At 44.7% G+C, this 21,443-nt stretch overlaps 1 protein-coding gene across 3 annotated transcripts in view; it reads right to left on the bottom strand.

Moving 5' to 3' along the window:
- Positions 1–21,381, bottom strand: part of trpm7 (transient receptor potential cation channel, subfamily M, member 7) — an 85,981-nt gene extending 64,600 nt beyond the window's left edge. For 2 of the 3 annotated variants that reach the window (XM_046345570.1, XM_046345571.1), the window contains exons 1-2: positions 8,574–8,721; positions 6,255–6,334 (exon numbers count right to left, since the gene is read on the bottom strand). In XM_046345570.1, coding sequence (XP_046201526.1) covers positions 6,255–6,334; positions 8,574–8,630 — 137 coding nt within the window. In that variant the 5' untranslated portion in view covers positions 8,631–8,721. Of the gene's footprint in view, positions 1–6,254; positions 6,335–8,573; positions 8,722–21,194 lie in introns of those variants that run through there. The other variant, XM_046345572.1, reaches the window with a different exon arrangement.
- Between the last annotated feature and the right edge of the window lie 62 nt (positions 21,382–21,443).

Here is a 21,443-nt window from a genome sequence, read left to right as displayed (position 1 = left end):
CCTCGGCGTACACATCACGGACAAACTGAATTGGTCCACCCACACAGACAGCGTGGTGAAGAAGGCGCAGCAGCGCCTCTTCAACCTCAGGAGGCTGAAGAAATTTGGCTTGTCACCAAAAGCACACAAACTTCTACAGATGCACAATCGAGAGCATCCTGGCGGTCTGTATCACCGCCTGGTACGGCAACTGCTCCGCCCACAACCGTAAGGCTCTCCAGAGGGTAGTGAGATCTGCACAACAAATCACCGGGGGAAAACTACCTGCCCTCCAGGACACCTACACCACCCGATGTCACAGGAAGGCCATTAAGATCATCAAGGACATCAACCACTGCCTGTTCACCCCACTATCATCCAGAAGGCAAGGTCAGTACAGGTGCATCAAAGCAGGGACCGAGAGACTGAAAAACAGTTTCTATATCAAGGCCATCAGACTGTTAAACAGCCACCACTAACATTGAGTGGCTGCTGCCAACATGCTGACTCAGCTCCAGCCACTTTAATAATGGAAAAATTCATGTAAAAATGCATCACTAGCCACTTTAAACAATGCCACTTAATATAATGTTTACATAGCCTACATTACTCATCTCATATGTATATATTGTACTCTATACCATCTACTGCATCTTGCCTATGCCGTTCTGTACCACTCATTCAAATATCTTTATGTACATATTCTTCATCCCCTTACACTTGTGTGTATACGGTAGTTGTGAAATTGTTAGGTTAGATGACCCGTTAGTTATTACTACATTGTCAGAACTAGAAGCACAAGCATTTCCTACAATCGCATTAACATCTGCTAACCATGTGTATGTGACAAATAAAATTTGATTTGGTTGGTCGGGGCAACTGAGACTCCTCTAGTTTATACAGAAAGCTGATATTGGATATGATCTCCACAGAGTTAGGAATTATCTCCAAAAGTGCCTAAAGTTGGATTTGGTGGCTGTAGGGGAAATTCAGGAAGACGTTAGATGGCCTTTTTACTGAAGAAAGGGTTTGTTTCATATGATTGTGTTCTGCTTTTCGTGTTTTGTGTAATTGATGTGTATATAGACACAGTGCCTTCGGAAAGCAATCAGACCCCTTCACCTTTTCCACGTTGTTACGTTCCAGCCCTCATTTTAAAATGGATTAAATAAATAAAATCCTCAGCAATCTACACACAATACCCCATAATGACAAAGCGGAAACATAACATTTTTGCAAATGTATAAAGAATATCATAAATTCCTTATTTACATAAGTATTCAGACCATTTGCTATGAGACTCGAAATTGAGCTCAGGTGCATCCTGTTTCCATTGATCATACTTGTTTTTACAACTTGAGTCCACCTGTGGTAAATTCAACTGATTGGACATGATTTGGAAAGGCACACACCTGTCTATATAAGGTCCCACAGTTGACAGTGAATGTCAGAGCTAAAAACAGGCCATGAGGTCGAAGGAATTGTCCGTAGAGCGTCGAGACAGGATTGTGTCGAAGCACAGATCTGGGGGAAGGGTACCACAAAATGTCTGCAGCATTGAAGGTCCCAAGAACAGTGGCCTCCATCATTACTAAATGGAAGAAGTATGGAACCACCAAAACTCTTCCTAGAGCTAGCCGCCCTGCCAAACTGAGCAATCAGGGGAGAAGGGCCTTAGGGAGGAAACAAAGACCCAATGGTCACTGACAAAGCTCTGGAGTTCTTCTGTAGAGATGGGAGAACCTTCCAGAAGGACAGAGAGCTCCTTGATGAAGTCCTGAGCGTTCTGGAGCAGGTTCTCAGACTGGTGCAAAGATTCACCTTCCAACAGGACAACGGCCCTAAGCACACAGCCAAGACAATGCGGGAGTGGCTTCGGGAAAAGTCTTTGAATGTCCTTGAGTGGCCCAGCCAGAGCACGGACTTGAACCCAATCTAACATCCCTGTTGAGAACTAAAATAGCTGTGTATTTTGAAAACGTTTTTTATATATACACAGGGTTTATTTGAAACATTTTCATAGTTTTGATAGTTCCTTACTCATGATGGTTCATTTTAGTGTGCACCCGTTTTAAGAGCGTCCCTCAACCTGCGCCAGAAATAAGAAAAAGTAGTTCCGGTAAAATAGGTATTTAGTTTTGAATGGTTTTGGCAACAGATGATCGGTTTCCTGCTTTGTAAAAGGTGCCACCGCAGACAAAGCCATGATCCATTTGGTTCTATGGCAGAGGCTGTGGCATAGCTAAGTCCAGAGCCATATATTAACAAATAAATGACTCTGGTCATTAATCAAACTTGCCTATGACAGTGGTTTTCAAAAGATACAAATGTAACAGCCTGAGCACACGACTTGAACCAACGATACAGATGTAACCATGTGCCATTTAGTGTATTATCTGACTGCCACTGCGCCCATGTGCATTCCACTGGTCACTTTCAGTGTTCAAATGTAACTCAACACCTGAGAGTTCCTCAAGACACACCAGGTTGGGAACCACTACTTTTAGAGTGTGGAGATGGAATCCGTGTCACTGAGGGGAAACTGGAAACGATTGATGTCATATTGGGAAAAATAGCCAGTGTGAAATCATTTGTTAGTACTTCACAATAAAATACATGTTTTGAAGAGAGCCGACTTATTTGAGTGTCTAGCTGTCCAGTAGACATGGTGAACTGAATGACTGTAACCTACCACACACTAGAACCCTTTTCACACTGTCTCGAACCCAAACCGTACTGTGCTTGCTTGGATTTTTCTTTTCAGATTGTCTTTCCCAACACAGTTGCAGCATTGTAAACCGGCCAGCTTGGTTCAGTAGTGTGAAAAGTGTTCAAACGGGACCTCTGTAGAATTCCAGCACTGCAATGTCACATTCCAGCAAGTTCAAGTAGGAAATACTACAGTACTAAGCGGCAGGAGACCTTCAAGTTCATACAAGCCTTAAACACAACACACACAGCCTAGCCTACACGTCACACCATCATATTATAGTCAGATTATAAACATAGAAAACAACACCTGCTCCTCATTTATAATTGGATCCCCCAGCCTCCAAAAACACTTTAGGTTGCGCTCGTTCCCCAGAGGAAGCAGCCCTGCAGTAACAGTTCAGCAGCATACACTACCTCTCTCTCTTTGTGCTGTTTGCTGAGGAGACGTAGCTACAGGGCTCGAAATTCAAAAGGTGTCCCTCTCAACCCGGGATGTTAAAAATGAGATGTCTGGGACGGTTCAAAACAGACCTTGGGACTATTCTGGGACAACAGATCCAAAATTCATATAACCACTGTATATAAAAATAAATACAAAGCAATTAGGCTGATGCAACAGATCAGAATAAGCGCAACAACGCACACGCGGCAGTAGGCTCTGCATGAATGTTCCAGAAGGCAAGTAGCTGGAAGACACTAAAAAGCATTTAGAAAGAGGGGAGATCTAAAGATGCAACAACTAGCATGGGTTGCTAATATGACTAGGATTGTGTCTTTGGCTGCTGGAACAATGAAAGAAAGCTGGTTTCAATCGCATAAGGAAGTATTTATCAAATAATTGATCTGATTGTGGTCTGATTTTGGCTAGGCTACTTTCAAACTGCTGACTGCCTCCGCTCAGAGGTACAAGGTGGATGATACGCGGTGAGCAACAGACACGGGTCTTTCTCTCCGCTCTTGTGTTAGATTTGAACAAATCGTGCCTCCAGTAGGCTTTGGTTTCCGCTCTGCTAGCTTCGGTTAATAATGCCATGTGTGTGATGGAGACATGGAGAGAAAGCATAAAGGATCTTAGCTGACTGCATAAAGCCATTGGGCCACCACGAGCTGCCAGAACAGCTTCAATGTGCATAGGCATGGATTCTACAAGTGTCTGGAACTCTATTGGAGGGATGCCAAACCATTCTTCCACAAGAAATTCCATAATTTGGTACTTTGTTGATGGTGGTGGAAGACGCGGTCTCCGATACCACTCCAGAATAAAGATTAGTCTTGAGCCCTGGGAAGCTATATTTACGAGCGCTCCAATGTACAAATGTTTTGAAAGTTTAAAACGAGTAAAAATTCATTAACATTTTACAAAATGTAGTCCTATGTTGTTGTCTATTTAGTAAACTATTGGTGATGAGATAGTGTAAAAACAGTTTTATACCAAGTGATGCAATGCTAGGTTGGCTATTTTAGCTAGGCTAACGTTAGCAAGCTAGCACAGTATCTTGATCTTCCCTTTTATCTTTCCAATCAGTTTCAGATGAGCAGCACTCAGTGAGTCAGTGGTCACCCTCGTGAAAAAGTAGCTTAATGGAGGTGCCAATTCAAAAGACAAGAAAAGTGCCGGACATAAGATCGAAGGAGTGCAGTAGACTAAGTAAATGAATGGCTACATAGCCATCTACACTGTACAATTTACAATAGACTGGTACTATGCAGTCAGCTAGCTAGCTATACTTATTCCCAGACAGTAAATCAATAATTTAGCTAATAAAAGCAGAATCTAATTCATCTTTATTGGGTAACCCCATCATTGTTAAGGCCAGACATTTTCATCATATGATTATGGCAGGGTTCAAAGACAGGCAACAGAGAGAGTGAGCATCCCCCATGCTGAGGCAGGGAGAGGACGAACAGGTCATCAGGTGAGAATGAGTTATAATGCACTATAAGTTCAACTCCTCATCTTTGCAGACTACAGCCCAAGTGCTACAACAAAATGACTGCTGTCTGCATTCTGAATTCATTTGGTCGTCATGGCAGGGATCAGAGACAGTCCGTAGAGAAAGGGGAGAGCACAGGGTGAGGACAAACAGGACATCACATAAACATTTTACATTTGAGTTATAAGGCAGTCTGGTAAAACACGTTGCACTGCTATTTACATCACTATCGGTTCAGCGCTCATCTTTTCTGACTGTAGCCCAAGTGTTATAACAAATGTTATTGTCAACATTCTGATTTCATTTGGTTCTCATGGAGGTTGAAGATGTGGCTGTGACCAACAATGACACAAAGCAGATTGCACCATGTTGCCGTCTGTCCTATCCACCAGGAGAAGCCGGATACCATAGATAGGAAAACAATATGCCCACATCTGATTTCGGTCAGCGACGGGCATAAACAGCTATTTGGTGCATTTAAGTGAATTGAGAATGAAGATCTGAATCCTCTCTGTACCACTACATGCCCACCTTTGTAACACCTTTGTTAACTGTTAAGAGTAGGAAGTAATATAGACAAATATTGGTTTCTGCAGTTGTGATTAGGATATATTGACCAAATTATCAGGATTTTTTTAGATGCATTTTCCCTTAGAAAGTCAACAGAAACAACCATTTCACAGCAAATAAAATAAAATCTCCTAAGCCCCCGGACCCCCTGTAGATGGGTGTTGACACGGGAACCAATTGACCCTGAACCTTCCAACATCCAACACAAAGTTACACCCTTGGCTGGCTGGCTGTTGGAGGATAACCTAGTAGTTGGGCTACACCCTGACCTAACACCACATCTTACTTACTACAGTAGTGGTTAAGTTTCACCTTCTGGCCTTTACTGCCACACTCAGTGTAATTACAGATTGCAGTGTACTAACCCCACCATGCAGGTAATAACGGGAGAGAGATACATGCGACAGAAAGAGACAGAGAAAGACAGACAGACATACTCTCATATCTGGAGTATTTCTCCTGTTCTTATCCGGTGTCCTGTGTGAATTTAAGTATGCTCCCTCTAACTCTCTCCTCTAGGAGGACCAGAGTCCTAGGACCGTGCCTCAGGACAACATGGCCTGATGACTCCTTGCTGTCCCCAGTCCACCTGCTGCTGCTCCAGTTTCAACTGTTCTACTTGCGGCTATGGAACCCCGACCTGTTCACCGGATGTGATACCTTTTCCCGGACCTGCTGCATTCGACTCTCTCTCTCTCTATGATTGGCTATGGAAAGACAACTGACATTTACTGCTGAGGTGCTGACCTGTTGCACCTTCTACAACCACTGATTATTATTATTTGACCCTGCTGGTCATCTATGAACGTTTGAACATCTTGGCCATGTACTGTTATAATCCCCACCCAGCACAGCCAAAAGAGGAATGCCCACCCCGCAGAGCTTGGTTCCTCTCTAGGTTTCTTCGTGGGTTCCTGCCTTTCTAGGGAGTTTTCCTAGCCATCTTGCTTCTGCATTGCTTGCTGTTTGGGGTTTTAGGCTGAGTTTCTGTACAGCACTTTGTGACATCGGCTGATATAAAAAGGGCTTTATAAATACATTTGATTGATTGATTGATACCTGTGGGGGTCTTTCGACACTGGAAGTATGTGGACACATTCCCTCTTGGTGAAAGTGCTTTCTATCCAGGATTTCTGGGACTGTGGAGAGAGGAGACAGAAATATAATGAATCACAATGTTACAAATTGTCTCCCTGTATCAGAGATCAATATAGTAGGGAAACCATGGGCCAATGTACAGTTCAAACGGGGCTGTAACTGGTCTACTTGGTTGCTCAATTGACTTACCCTGAACATTCAACATCTTGGCCAAAAGTTTTGAGAATAACACAAATATTAATTTCCAAAGTCTGCTGCTTCAATGTCTTTAGATATTTTTGTCAGATGTTACTATGGAATACTGAAGTATAATTACAGGCATTTCACAAGTGTCAAAGGCTTTTATTGACAATTACATGAAGTTGATGCAAAGAGTCAATATTTGCAGTGTTGACCCTTCTTTTTCAAGACCTCTGCAATCCACCCTGGCATGCTGTCAATTAACTTCTGGGCCACATCCTGACTGATGGCAGTCCATTCATGCATAATCAATGCTTGGAGTTTGTCAGAATTTGTGGGTTTTTGTTTGTCCACCCACCACTTGAGGATTGACCACAAGTTCTCATGGGATTAAGGTCTGGGGAGTTTCCTGGCCATGGACCCAAAATATCTGTTTTGTTCTCCGAGACACCTAGTTATCACTTTTGCCTTATGGCAAGTTTCTCCATCATGCTGGAAAATGCATTGTTCGTCACCAAACTGTTCCTGAACGGTTGGGAGAAGCCCTTTTTGTGCAAAGCAATGATGACGGCATGTGTTTCCTTGCAGGTAACCATGGTTGACAGAGGAAGAACAATGATTCCAAGCACCACCCTCCTTTTGAAGCTTCCAGTCTGTTATTCAAACTCATTCAGCATGACAGAGTCATCTCCATGCTTGTCCTCGTCAAGACTCACACCTGTGTTATCGAGAGAATCACTGACATGATGTCAGCTGGTCCTTGTGGCCAGGCTGAAATGCAGTCGAAATGTGTTTTGGGGATTCAGTTCATTTGCATGGCAATTAGGGACTTTGCAATTAATTGCAATTCATCTGATCATTCTTCATAACATTCTGGAGTATATGCAAATTGCCATCATACAAACTGAGGCAGCAGACTTTGTGAAAATTAATATTTGTGTCATTCTCAAAACTTGTCCATGACTGTACATACATACAATTTGAACTCATGTCAACACAAATACAAGACCATATTTTCACAGTTAAAGGCAGTCCAATCAATGTTTGCTGTGGTAACTAACCAGTAACCACAGAGCCGAGCTCCCCTCAGGGGCACCCCAAACTAGTCAGCCAGGAGCTCCTAGTGACCCCCTAATCCAGGAGGCTCAGTATTCTGATTGATAAACTAATAAATGTAATCAGACTAAATCCTGCTGTGTATTAGACCAGAGCTGCTAGTGCTGCCAAGTGGACAGCAGTGTGTGTGTGTGTGTGTGTGTGTGTGTGTGTGTGTGTGTGTGTGTGTGTGTGTGTGTGTGTGTGTGTGTGTGTGTGTGTGAACAGCGCAGTCCGTTCACAACCACAAACTCTCTCACTCTCCTGAGACAGGCGGCCGAGCGTCCAGCGAGAGCGAGGGCTTTATGTCAGAAGAATTTTATTATTTTTCAGGGTTCCGTCGTTCCGATAGCTTTTTGTTCCTGGTTCTAAACAACACAGGGCCTCACAGACGATTAGCACTAATAATCCTTCCCTTCACAAAGGAACAGGCTGAAATTCTTCACCTCCTCCTAACTCAGAGAAGTACACAACACTGGGAATGACCAGGTTTGAAGAGGCCTAGTAGCCCTGTTGTCTTCGCACAGTGAAAGAACATACCAGCCAGAAACAGGTTTCGGACAACAAGCGTTTCAGAAACAAGAGCTTGAAGGTCAAATGGAAGTTGTAACACAGCAGTGGCACATCAAAAGTTCTAGAACAACAGAAGTAGAACAGAATTCTAAAACAGGAGGTAGAAGACCAGAAGTTCTAAAACAACAGAAGTAGAACAGAATTCTAAAACAGGAGGTAGAAGACCAGAAGTTCTAGAACAACAGAAGTAGAACAGAATTCTAAAACAGGAGGTAGAAGACCAGAAGTTCTAGAACAACAGAAGTAGAACAGAATTCTAAAACAGGAGGCAGAAGACCAGAAGTTCTAGAACAACAGAAGTAGAACAGAATTCTAAAACAGGAGGCAGAAGACCAGAAGTTCTAGAACAACAGAAGTAGAACAGAATTCTAAAACAGGAGGTAGAAGACCAGAAGTTCTAGAACAACAGAAGTTCTAAAACAGGTCGTCTACCTGGAAGTTGTCCTCTTCTTCATCGCGGTGGTGTTCAAGGGCTGAGTACAGGAACATACCAAATAACCTTCACGCATCTCCTGGCCAACCAACCACACCAGCACTGCAGACCAGCAGCACAGCATCAACAGATCTCCACAGATACCATCTGTCACTATATCTTCCTCTCTCACGCTCTGTCCCTCAACACATAATCGCTCCAGTCTCAAAGTCTAAAAGGTGATGGAAAATTGCAAATCCGTGTCAGTTAAAAGCTGAGCGATCAGTGAGCAGTAGAGAGAAACCTTGTGTTACTCTAACTGTGAATAGGAGTTAATCTGTAAGACAGAGACACTCAGAGGGCTGATGAATGTTTCTGAGACACACTGCTTATTACCCGAGAGAGAGAGAGCGAGAGAGAGAGGCAGGATGGTAGAGGCCTCAGTAATTTAGATCTTCTCCAGACCACCTGCTGAGACAGTCTCACTCGTCACGTGAGCATGTTTCATTCAACCAACCACCTCCGCTATATACACACAAGGCCCACAGGTTAGGTACTTACAGGACGACTTGGTAAGACTTACCAAGGCAACTAATATTTGTAAGTCGCTCTGGATAAGAGCGTCTGCTAAATGACTTAAATGTAAATGTAAATGTAATAAATAGCCACTGGGAGCGACTCACTTCCCACTGAAACTAGGCCCAACTCTCTGGTCAATGGCATTACTGTTATTCAAATCGGTTCTAGCCTGGTCAAGCAGACTGTCCGCTGTGTTCACGTTGACGTGAAGTTAAACAGAATGTGAGCGATCAAGCTGATTTCACAAAGCTATCTCTGGGGGATATATATACAGTTACATATTGCAATATTATATAGATATTTGACTCCAAGTATCGATTTGTAAAAAACAATTATATGTATAGGCCTATATACAGTACATATCAAAAGTTTGGACACACCTACTCATTCAATGGTTTCTCATTATTTGTACTATTTTCTACATTGTAGAATAATAGTGAAGATATCAAAACAATGAAATACCACATATGGAATCATGTAGTAACCAAAAAAGAAAAAAATTTTTTGCACTCTTGGCACAGCTTCAAGAGGTTGTCACTTGGAATACATTTCAATTAACAGGTGTGTCTTGTTAAAAGTACATTTGTGGAATTTCTTTCCTTCTTAATGCATTTGAGCCAATCAGTTGTGTTGTGACAAGGTAGGGGTGGTATACAGAAGATATGGACTTGGTCTTTTACCAAATAGAGTTTATGGCAATAACAGCTCAAATAAGCAAAGAGAAACAGTCTCATTAATTTAAGACATGAAGGTCAGTCAATGCTGAAAATGTCAAGAACTTTGAATGTTTCTTCAAGTGCAGTCGCACAAACCATCAAGCTCTATGAAACTGGCTCTCATGAGGACCGCCACAGGAAAGGAAGAACCAGAGTTACCTCTGCTGCAGATGATAAGTTCATTAGAGTTACCAACCTCAGAAATTGCAGCCCAAATAAATGCAGCCCAAATAAATGCTAAGTAACAGACATCTCAACATCAACTGTTTAGAGGAGACTGTGTGAATCAGGCCTTCTTGGTCAAATTGCTGCATAGAAACCACTACTACAGGACATCAATAAGAAGAACAGACTAGCTTGGGGCAAGAAACACGAGCAAATGGACATTAGGACAGATTCCCACCGGTCTTTGTTCAGAGTCCAAATTTGAGATTTTTGGTTTTTGGTTCCATTGTGGTCTTTGTGAGACTCAGAGTACATGAACAGATGATCTCTGCATGTGTGGTTCCCAGCGTGAAGCATGGAGGAGGAGGTGTGATGTGGGGGGGCTTTGCTGGTGACACTGTCTGTGATTTATTTAGAATTCAAGTCACTTAACCAGCATAGCTACCATAGCATTCTGCAGCGATACGCTATCCAATCTGGTTTGCGCTTAGTGGGACTATCATTTGTTTTCCAACAGGACAATGACCCAACACACCTGCAGGTTGTGTAAGGGCTATTTGACCAAGGAGAGTGATGGAGCGCTGCATCAGATGACCTGGCCATCACAATCCCCCGACCTCAAACCCAATTGAGATGGTTTGGGATGAGTTGGACAGCAGAGTGAAGGAAAAGCAGCCAACAAGTTCTCAGCATATGTGGGAACTCCAAGACTGTTGGAAAATAATTCCAGGTGAAGCTGGTTGAGAGAAAGCCAAGAGTAAGCAAAGCTGTCATCAAGGCCAAGGGTGGCAAATTTGAAGAATCTCACATAAAAAATATATTTTGATTTGTTTAACACTTTTTTTGGTTACTACATGATTCCATATTTTTGAGGTCTTCACTATTATTCTGCAATGTAAAATAAAAATTAAAAATAACAACCAACCCTTCAATGAGTAGGTGTCCAAACTGTATAATATATTTATTTATGCTATAGTAGGTAGGCTTAGCGATCGCTAGTCGGCTGTACCTGCACCAAAACTCCTGTATTTTTCATCCTATAGCTTGTTTTCGATCTTCTTTTTAAATGGTGAGTCAACATGTTTTCAGCTCTTTTATTTCCCTGGCTGATCAAATCTCGTTCTCATGCTCTCTTCTTGTCTCTCTGCAGCAGACACTCTCTATAGTGAGCAATATGTTCAGAACGCCAAAGCACAAAGTCACAGTATCGAATCGCAATATATATAGAATTGTGACAATCGCAATACATATCTTATCGGCACCTAAGTATCGTGATAATATTGTGAGTCCCTGGCAATTCCCAGGACTATTCATTATGGTAAAACTATCTTCAATAGGATGGTGATATTATGATAACAGGAGAAGATTTGAATGCTTCAGATAATGAACACAGGACATCTTATTCATTCAGGTGGTCTGATGGTTAATAGTGTTAACAGAGGGTTGTTAGAGAGGCTTTGGTCCCCGCTGAGCTGTCTCCATGGTACCTGAGAATGTCAGGCAACAAAAGACTCAATTTAGATGCACTTTAAAGCCCCAGCCAGGAACACAAACACATCTCTCTCCCTCTACCTCTCCTCTCTCTACATCCCTCACTCGCTCTACCTCGTTCCTCACTCGCTCTACCTCCCTCCCCTCTCTCTCTACCTCCCTCATTCCCCCTCTCTCTATATCCCTCTCTACCTCCCTCGTCACTAGCTGTACCTTTACCTCCCTCCCTCTTTCTCTGCCAAACAGAGGAAGGGCTCTTTTTGACCACTTAGTCTTCCTGTAGGAAATTAACCAGCCCCATTTCCACACACAGTTGACCCTTTACCTTCTGACGACATGAGTCGGTTTCACAAAGCACCCAACTCCCCACCCACTCACCAACCCTCACGAAGCACCCAACTCCCCACCCACTCTCCAACCCTCACGAAGCACCCAACTCCCCACCCACGCTCCAACCCTCACGAAGCACCCAACTCCCCACCCACGCTCCAACCCTCACGAAGCACCCAACTCCCCAACCCTCACGAAGCACCCAACTCCCCACCCAACTCCCCACCAACTCTCCAACCTGTTACCCAGGTCAGAGGGCTGTGGCAGTGACAGAGAAAGGTGGCTAAATGCACACCACAGCCCTGGCCTGCAGCCCTAGTTAACCTCTCGTCTCCCACTCCTCTGGCCAACATGCCTGACTGAATTCCAGATAACATCTGGCCAGCCAACCAGCCTGTTCTCACCCTGATAATGAGTCTATAAACTGGGGGAGAGAGAAGACATAAGCATGAAGTAGTGGTGCTGGGGTGTTAATAACAAGAGACAGTTTATACTGTTGTTACCTGCCAGGCTGGCGGTCCAGGCAAGGCGCATGACAAAGCTGAGAATCTCAGGGTCAAACAGGAGAATGTGTAAAAGGCTGGTAGCCTATTGGTTAAGAAAGTTGGACCAGTAACTGAAAGGTCGCTGGTTCAATTCCCAGAGCCGACTAGGTGAAAAATCTGTCGTTGTGCCCTTGAGCAAGGTACTTAACCCTAATTGCTTGTGTAAGTTGCTCTGGATAACAGCGTCTGCTATATGACAACAAAAAGTAAGTGTAAAAGAGGTGTTGAGTCATCTTCAGAAGGACAGTGTTGATTGAAAAATGCTCTGCGTTTTTTAAAGTTTTTTTTTTACAATAAAGATAATTGAAAATGCTTCAAATCACCTTCCTTTGTCCTCTACGAGAGGCTGGGTGAATAGGCTTACCTCTCACATAAAGTGGTTTTACACACTGGCCTTGCCTCTGTAGCAGACAGACAGACCGCTATCTTTATCACCTCTAAATAGGCATTATTAATAATACTAAAACAAAGACAGAAGGATTAGGTGGACACACCACAAGGGAGAGATAAGGAGATAACAGAGGGGAAGAACTACACTGAACAAAAATATAAAATGCAACATGTAAAGTGTGGGTCCCATGTTTCATGAGCTGATGAGATCCTAGAGGCTTATTGCTCTCATATTTTACACACATCCGTTTACATCCCTGTTAGTGAGCATTTCTCCTTTACCAAGAGAATCCATCTACATGACAGGTGACACATCAAGAAGCTGATGAAACAGCATGATCATTACACAGGTTCACCTTGTGCCGGGGACATAAAAAGGCCACTAAAATGTGCAGTTTTGTCACACAACACAATGCCACAAATGTCTCAAGGTTTGAGGGAGTGTGCAATTGGCATGCTGACTGCAATCAGCATTTTTGGACACTGATTATGGCCGATAACGCTAATGTACTAGAATTCAAGGCACACTTAACCAGCATGGCGACCACAGCATTCTGCAGCGATACACAATCCCATCTGGTTTGCCCTTAGTGGGAATATATATTTTGTTTTTCAACAATGACCCAACACACCTCCAGACTGTGTAAGGGCTATTTGACCAAGAAGGAGAGTGATGGAGCGCTACATCAGATGATCTAGCTTCCACAATCACACGACCTCAACCCAATTGAGATACGGAACATGTAGGCCCATGTAACTAGCCTGTCACAAGAGACAACAGGATACCTAGAGAGAGTAGGTACACGCTGGGGTGATGTTTCCCCCCGGTGAATATGTAGGATTAGCTTCCCCTCCTCCAATCAAATCAAAAGTTATTTGTCAAATGCTTTGTAAACAACGGGTGTATACTAACTAATGCTTATTTACGGGCTCTTCCCAACAATGCAATCTTAACCTTAGCCATTAGTGAGGGACAGAAAATGAAAAACTGACCCCAAACTAGCATCTAAGGGCAACTTCAACATACACCAGTATTTGTATTTACTAAGGATCCCTATTAGCTGCTGCCAAGACAGCAGCTACGCTTTCTGGGGTCCAGCAACATGAAGGCAGTAATATACATTATAATACAATTTAAACATTAAAATACATTCCACAACACATTAAGTGTGCCCCCTCAGGCCACTACTCTACTACCACATACCCACAACACAAAATCCATGTGTACATGTGTGTATAGTGAGTATGATAGTGTGTGTGTGTGTCTCTACCCGGGTGGGAAGTGGCACGGCCCCACTTCCCACCCGGGTAGGTAGTGGTACGGCCCCACTTCCCACCCGGGTAGGTAGTGGTACGGTCCATAACAGTTGCACAGTGGAGTCTACTCTAAGAGAACTATCCCTCTCCTCCCTTCATAATAAATCAATATTTATTGTAGACACCACCATAAACATGTCCTTAAATGTCCTGACTGCTCTTCATAAAACACCATAAACTACTTCCCTCAATGACCCAGAGTTGTAATACAACTCCAATCATTGCCTGACATTTTACAGCATTAATGAAGGTCAATAAGCTTGGACATTGGAAAAGATAAGATTCAGGCTGTCACTATGATTGATCCCATAGCTAAAGCAAAAAGTACTACAATCATCAACATGGCATAATAATGTTGTAATAAGTCCTATTACCACACAACATAATAATGTTATTTATATTAACTGTAGCTACATGACATGATAATGTTGTTAAAGTATCTATAGCTGGCTGTAGATGGCTGCCTCAAGCAGGTTAAACTCCCTCAACGTCAGCAGGACTAAGGAGCTGATGGTGGACCACAGGAAACAGGGGCTGGAGCTCACCCCTCCACTGGGCCACAGTGGAGAGGGTCAAGTTCCTCTGTGTCCACATCACTGAGGACTTAACATGGTCCTCTCACACCAGCACGGTGGTGAAGGCGGCACGGCAGCACGGTGGTGAAGGCGGCACGGCAGCACGGTGGTGAAGGCGGCACGGCAGCACGGCAGCACGGTGGTGAAGGCGGCACGGCAGCACGGTGGTGAAGAAGGCACGGCAGCACGGTGGTGAAGGCGGCACGGCAGCACGGTGGTGAAGGCGGCACGGCAGCACGGTGGTGAAGGCGGCACGGCAGCACGGTGGTGAAGGCGGTGGTGAAGGCAGCACGGCACGGTGGTGAAGGCACGGGCACGGTGGTGAAGGCACGGCAGCACGGTGGTGAAGAAGGCACGGCAGCACGGTGGTGAAGGCGGCACGGCAGCACGGTGGTGAAGGCGGCACGGCAGCACGGTGGTGAAGAAGGCACGGCAGCACGGTGGTGAAGAAGGCACGGCAGCACGGTGGTGAAGAAGGCACGGCAGCACGGTGGTGAAGAAGGCACGGCAGCACGGTGGTGAACGGCACGGCAGCACGGTGGTGAAGAGCACGGGCACGGCAGCACGGTGGTGAAGGCGGCACGGCAGCACGGTGGTGAACGGTGGGCACGGCAGCACGGTGGTGAAGCACGGTGGTGGAAGCAGCACGGTGGTGGCACGGCACGGCAGCACGGTGGTGAAGCGGCACGGCAGCACGGTGGTGAAGGCGGCAGCAGCACGGTGGTGAAGAAGGCACGGCAGCACGGTGGTGAAGAAGGCACGGCAGCACGGTGGTGAAGGCGGCACGGCAGCACGGTGGTGTGAAGGGCAGCACGGTGGTGAAGGCGGCACGGCAGCACGGTGGTGAAGAAGGCACGGCAGCACGGTGGTGAAGAAGGCACGGCAGCACGGCACGGCAGCACGGTGGTGAAGAAGGCACGGCAGCACGGTGGTGAAAGCACGGCAGCACGGTGGTGAAGAAGGCACACGGCAGCACAGCACGGTGGTGAAGAAGGCACGGCAGCACGGTGAAGAAGGCACGGCAGCGCGGTGGTGAAGAAGGCACGGCAGTGCGGTGGTGAAGAAGGCACGGCAGCACGGTGGTGAAGAAGGCACGGCAGCACCTCCTCTTCCTTAGGAGGTTGAAACCATTTGGAATGGCCACTAAGATCCTTGGGAACTTCTACAGCTGCACTATGGAGAGCATCCTGACTGCTTGTATTACCATCTAGTATCGCAACTGCAGACAGAAGGTTGTGCAGACAGCTCAGTGCATTACAGGGGGCGAGGTCCCAGCCATCCAGGACTTACAGTGGAAAGAAAAAGTATGTGAACCCTTGGATTTAATAACTGCTTGACCCTCCTTTGGCAGCAATAACCTCAACCAAATGTTTTCTGTAGTTGCGGATCAGACCTGCACAATGGTCAGGAGGAATGTTGGACCATTCCTCTTTCCAAAACTGTTTCAGTTCAGCAATATTGTTGGGATGTCTGGTGTGAACTGCTCGAGGTCATGCCACAGCATCACAGTCGGGTCGAGGTCAGGACTGACTGGGCCACTCCAGAAAGCGTATTTTCCTTCTGCTCAAGCCATTGTTGCATCACCTAACGTCTGTTGAGCTTCAATTGGCGGACAGATAAGCCTTACATTCTCCTGCAAATCATCTTGATAACCTTGGGAATTCATTTTTCCGTTGATGATAGCAAGCTGTCCAGTCCCGGAGGCAGTAAAGCAGCCCCAAACCATGATGCTCCCTCAACCATAGTTTGGGATACAGATGGGATGATGTTTTGATGTTGGTGTTCTGTGCTGTGCCTTTTTCCTCAACACATAGTGTTGTGTGTTCCTTCCAAACAACTCAACTGTAGTCTCTGCTGTCCACAGAATAATTTTGCCAGTAGCGCTGTGGAACATCCAGGTTCTCTTTTGCAAACTTCAGACGTGCAGCAATGGTTTTTCTGAACAGCAGTGGCTTCCATGGTGTCCTGCCATGAACACCATTCTACTTTAGTGTTTTACATATCGTAGACTCGTCAGAGAGGTTAGCATGTCTTTAGCTGACACTAGGATTCTTAACCTCATTGATCAATCTGCGCTGTGCTCTTGTAGTCATCTTTGCAGGACGGCCACTCCTAGGGAGAGTAGCAACAGTGCTGAACTTTCTCCATTTATAGACAATTTGTCTTACCGTTCTGATGAACAGCAAGGCTTTTAGAGATACTTTTGTAACCCTTTCCAGCTTTATGCAAGTCAACCATTCTTAAACTTAGGTCTTCTGAAATCTCTTTTGGTCGAGGCATGGTTCACATCAGGCAATGCGAGTGAGTGTCTTTATTGGGCAAGGCAGCTCTAACCAACATCTCCAATCTTGTCTCATTGATTGGACTCCAGGTTAGCTGACTCCTGACTCCAGGTTAGCTGACTCCTGACTCCAGGTTAGCTGACTCCTGACTCCAGGTTAGCTGACTCCTGACTCCAGGTTAGCTGACTCCTGACTCCAGGTTAGCTTTTGGAGAAGTCTTAGTCTAGGGGTTCATATACTTTTCCCAACCTACAATGTGAAAGTTTAAATTATGTGTTCAATATAGACAAGAAAAAATACAATAATGTGTGTTATTAGTTTAAGCGCACTGTGTTTGTTGTGACAATGTCAAATTTATGCAGAAATCCAGGTAATGTCTTCACTATTATTCTACAGTGTAGAAAATAGTAAAAATCAAGAAAAACCCTTGAATGAGTAGGTGTATCTAGTACTGTATATTTATCCTGCTACTGGTCACTATTACTCCTATTTACATGTATATTCACCCATCACACATACACTGACACTCTAGCACAACACACATCATTATACGGCTGCCATATTGTTTACTATTATTATTCATCCTGCTACCAGTCACTTCCTCCTGATCCCTGCCTACATGTACATATCAACCTTAACTACTCCACTATTCCTGCACATTGTAAATGTGGTACTGGCATTGACCCTGTATATAACTTACATTCTTCTATTTATTTATTTATTTTATTCCTATTAATTATACTATTTTGACATTGAATACTGTTGGGTAGGGCTGGCAAGTTAAGCATTTCGCTGTACCTGTCCATGTGACTAATCAAACTTGAAACGAAGCCAAGTGTGGAGCCATGTGAAAAGTCACGGGACAGCAGTGTGACGAGCCTTCAGTTCACACTCCCAGGGAGCCCTTGTAGGCATAGTAGTGTAATATAAGAGACTCTTCTCTCAGAGTGAATAAGGTAGAACAGGAGGAGGATAGCTAGTGATGCTACTGCTACTTCACAAGAACACTCCCGCCTTCACTACTATACTGTGTCACTGCGTGAAGTAGTGAAGGCAGTGATAACAGTCTATACACTACTTACTGTATATAGAACAGGCCAGACTCCTATACAGTAGTAGTCTCCTTTGGTCCATGATTAGCCCTCTAGCAAACTGACAGTCAGGGGGTGCATTCCAGGGGGCTTGCCCTACGCAAGTTACAGTCCAGGTCCCATACATTTTAAATACATTTATTTGGGATGCAAAATTATTTGTAGATCAATGAGTTTTAAAAATGTTAAATCAGGTTGGTCGATCTTCGAGACAGTCACACTTACTCAGCATGTCTCTGCAGCGCTGGCCTGTCTGCAGCAGGGCTACGGTAGACCACCCTACTGCTACAACGTGCTAAGTGGCTGTAAGCTGAGGCATGTGACAGGCTGAAAGGGGACAGGGACTGAGGGAAAGGAGCAGTTCCATTGTGTCCCAATGGCACCATTGGGACACAATGGTGCCATTGGGACACACCACTACTATGTAGTACACTTTATAGGGAAAAGTTCCATTTAAGAGGCACCTAGAGGTCTTGTAAAAAAGTGATAGCAATGCATCATAATAAGTCATTGTAATGAATTATTCATGAACCTTCTGTGTCCATTACACTAACAAGGAGTAGCATTACAACAACCTGCATATGATGCAGAGGGAGAAAGAACTTTGAGTGAATGTTATCATTTGTGTTCTCTCACTCCATCAAGGAAATTACAGGTTCAGACAGGACTGGTTTTCCTACACCCAGTATTCAACCCACGGCCACCGCCATCAAGTCCTTCTTACTGAAATTATACTGAACAAAAATAAATGCAACATGCAACAAATATTTTACTGAGTTACAGTTCATATAAAGATATCAGTCAATTGACATACATGTTTAAGGCCCTAATCTATGGATGTCACATGACTGGGAATACAGATATGCATCTGTAGGTCAGATACCTTTAAAAAAAAAAGGTAGGGGCATGGATCAGAAAACCAGTCAATATCTGGTGTGACCCCTATTTTCCTCATGCAGCGCGACACATCTCATTCGCATTGTGTTGATCAGGATGTTGATTGTGGCCTGTGGAATGTTGTCCCACTCCTATTCAATGGCTGCGCGAAGTTGCTGGATATTGGCGGGAACTGGAACACACTGTCGTACACCTCGATTCAGAGCATCCCAAACATGCTCGACGGGTGACATGCCTGGTGAGTATGCAGGCCATGGATGAACTGGGACAATATCAACTTTCAAGAATTCTGTACAGATCCTTGCGACATGGGGCTGTGCATTATCATGCTGAAACAAGATGGTGGCAGATGAATGGCACACAAATGGGCCTAAGGATCTCAGCACAGTATCTGTACATTCAAATTGCCATCGATGTGTCGTTGTCCGTAGCTTAAGCCTGCCCATACCCTAGCCCCACCGCCACAATGGGGCACTCTGTTCACAATGTTGACATCAGCAAACCGCTCGCCCATACAGCACCATACACGTGGTCTGCAGTTATGTGGCCGGTTGGACGTACTGCCAAATTCTCTAAAATAACGTTGAAGGCAGTTTATGGTAGCGAAATTAACATTCAATTCTCTGGAAACAGCTCTGGTGGACATTCCTGCAGTCAGCATGCCAATTGCTTGCTCCCTCAATACTTAAAACATCTGTGGCATTGTATTGTGTGACAAAACTGCACATTTTAGAGTGGCCTTTTATTGTCCCCAGCACAAGGTGCACCTGTGTAGTGATCATGCTGCTCTTGATATGCCACACCTGTCAGGTAGATGGATTATCTTGGCAAAGGAGAAATGCTTACTAACAAATGTAAACACATTTTAGAGAAATAAGCTTTTTGTGTATGGAACATTTCTGCGACCTTCCATTTCTGCTCATGAAACCAACACTTTACATGTTGCGTTTATATTTTTGTTCAGTATAGAATGGACAGAGCTGTATAAAGGCCTTTGACACTTGCAAAAAAAATGATGTGTGGTCTAATGATCCCCTGTAGTCTAAAACAGATGGAAGTAGGACTGGTGTGGTTATATTGTTTTATTAAATGATGTTCTATTATATCGGGGACCATTTGCTGGTGTCCGTTCTATATCCTGTAGCCTGCATGCATTCATCTGGCCTGGTAAACCGCTGGACAGTGAACATATGCGGACTACAACAAAGCATCACACACAGCAGCATGACAACCAGACCACCGCGCACAATTAGTGACGCCACATGCAGCGTCTGTCTGTCCAAACCGCGAACCCGCGGCGACTTGACAGTGGCCCGATGTAGCCTGAAACTCTTCAAGAGATGCCTTTAAAAAGTCTGGTGTGTTTTCAGCGGACTTTTAGCGGTCTGATGACAAGCTGATCAGAAGCTTCAAACCATTATATAATGCTGAACTATGCTAGTCTGTGGTGGTTAGCTAGATGAGGAACAACCAGAGACTGATTCCCCTCGGGGGTTCCACAAAGACAGAAATTCGTAAGCTAATGTAGCTGGCTAAGCTATTGTTTAATGACAACATGCCATAGCAAAGACAACAATACCACGAGTTAGCGACACAATCTCTGATAATGTACGCAAAATGAAAACTAGTAGGCTAATTTTCTAGTTAGTCAAGACTGATAAATACAAGCCTTGAATGTTGGGTCCCAGTACTGTCTCGCCGGGACAATCATCTCCACCCCTTTTCTTGGAATCAAACTTTGTCAAGTCATCGCACGAGTGCACGCACGAGTTGGCATGGCTCTGCAGTCACATCGCTTTGTACTCAAGTCCGTTGGCGGACAGAGCTAACTGGAGCTGGCTCACTAGTTAGCATCTAACGCCATTGTGGATGGATGGTAATGCGAACGTTAGCTATCTTAACTACCTAGCCGCGGCATCGCTACTCAGCCAGCCGCAGTTTGCATTTCAGCGAACGTTCGGCCGATGCCTTTTTACTACCAATGCAAAAGGTGCCCAGATGTTTTACCCAGATGTCGGTGGCAAAGGCTAGCCACTGAACCATATCCAACGTTATTGTAGATAGATAGTTAAACAAGTACGCAATACCAACTGATCATGATCTTCTTGACAATCACGTAGCATGTAAATAACTGCCAACTACTCATATCTCCTTCCTCGACTCGCTCGATCCTCCGACCTGACATTCTAGAAGCTCACATTCTACCTCAAACATTCTATTGGATAAAAACCCCGCAGAAGAACACTTTGGTTGGATCTCGTACCATTCTTTTCACCGTTGAGACTCAGGAAGAGCTTCTCCGATGTCGTTATCCATCTATCGGCGGTGTTCTTTTCTGTTAGCCTTGGAAGGAAAGTCCAGTTGTCGCTGGTGAAATCTGCCCTAGCTGCAGCTCCAGCGGAAGGTTGCCTTTTCATAATTGTGCGACTCTGAACTGACGCCGCTGCGTGACGAAGCCAGCTGAGTCAGCCCCCGAGTACTGAGCACGTCACATGGGGGGGTCAAATACCTG

Source organism: Oncorhynchus gorbuscha, linkage group LG04 (genome assembly GCF_021184085.1).
Source record: "Oncorhynchus gorbuscha isolate QuinsamMale2020 ecotype Even-year linkage group LG04, OgorEven_v1.0, whole genome shotgun sequence".
In the NCBI taxonomy this organism is placed as follows: Eukaryota; Metazoa; Chordata; class Actinopteri; order Salmoniformes; family Salmonidae; genus Oncorhynchus; species Oncorhynchus gorbuscha.
The sequence above is the reverse complement of the archived record's forward strand: the minus strand, read 5'-3'. Positions and strand labels throughout refer to the sequence as shown.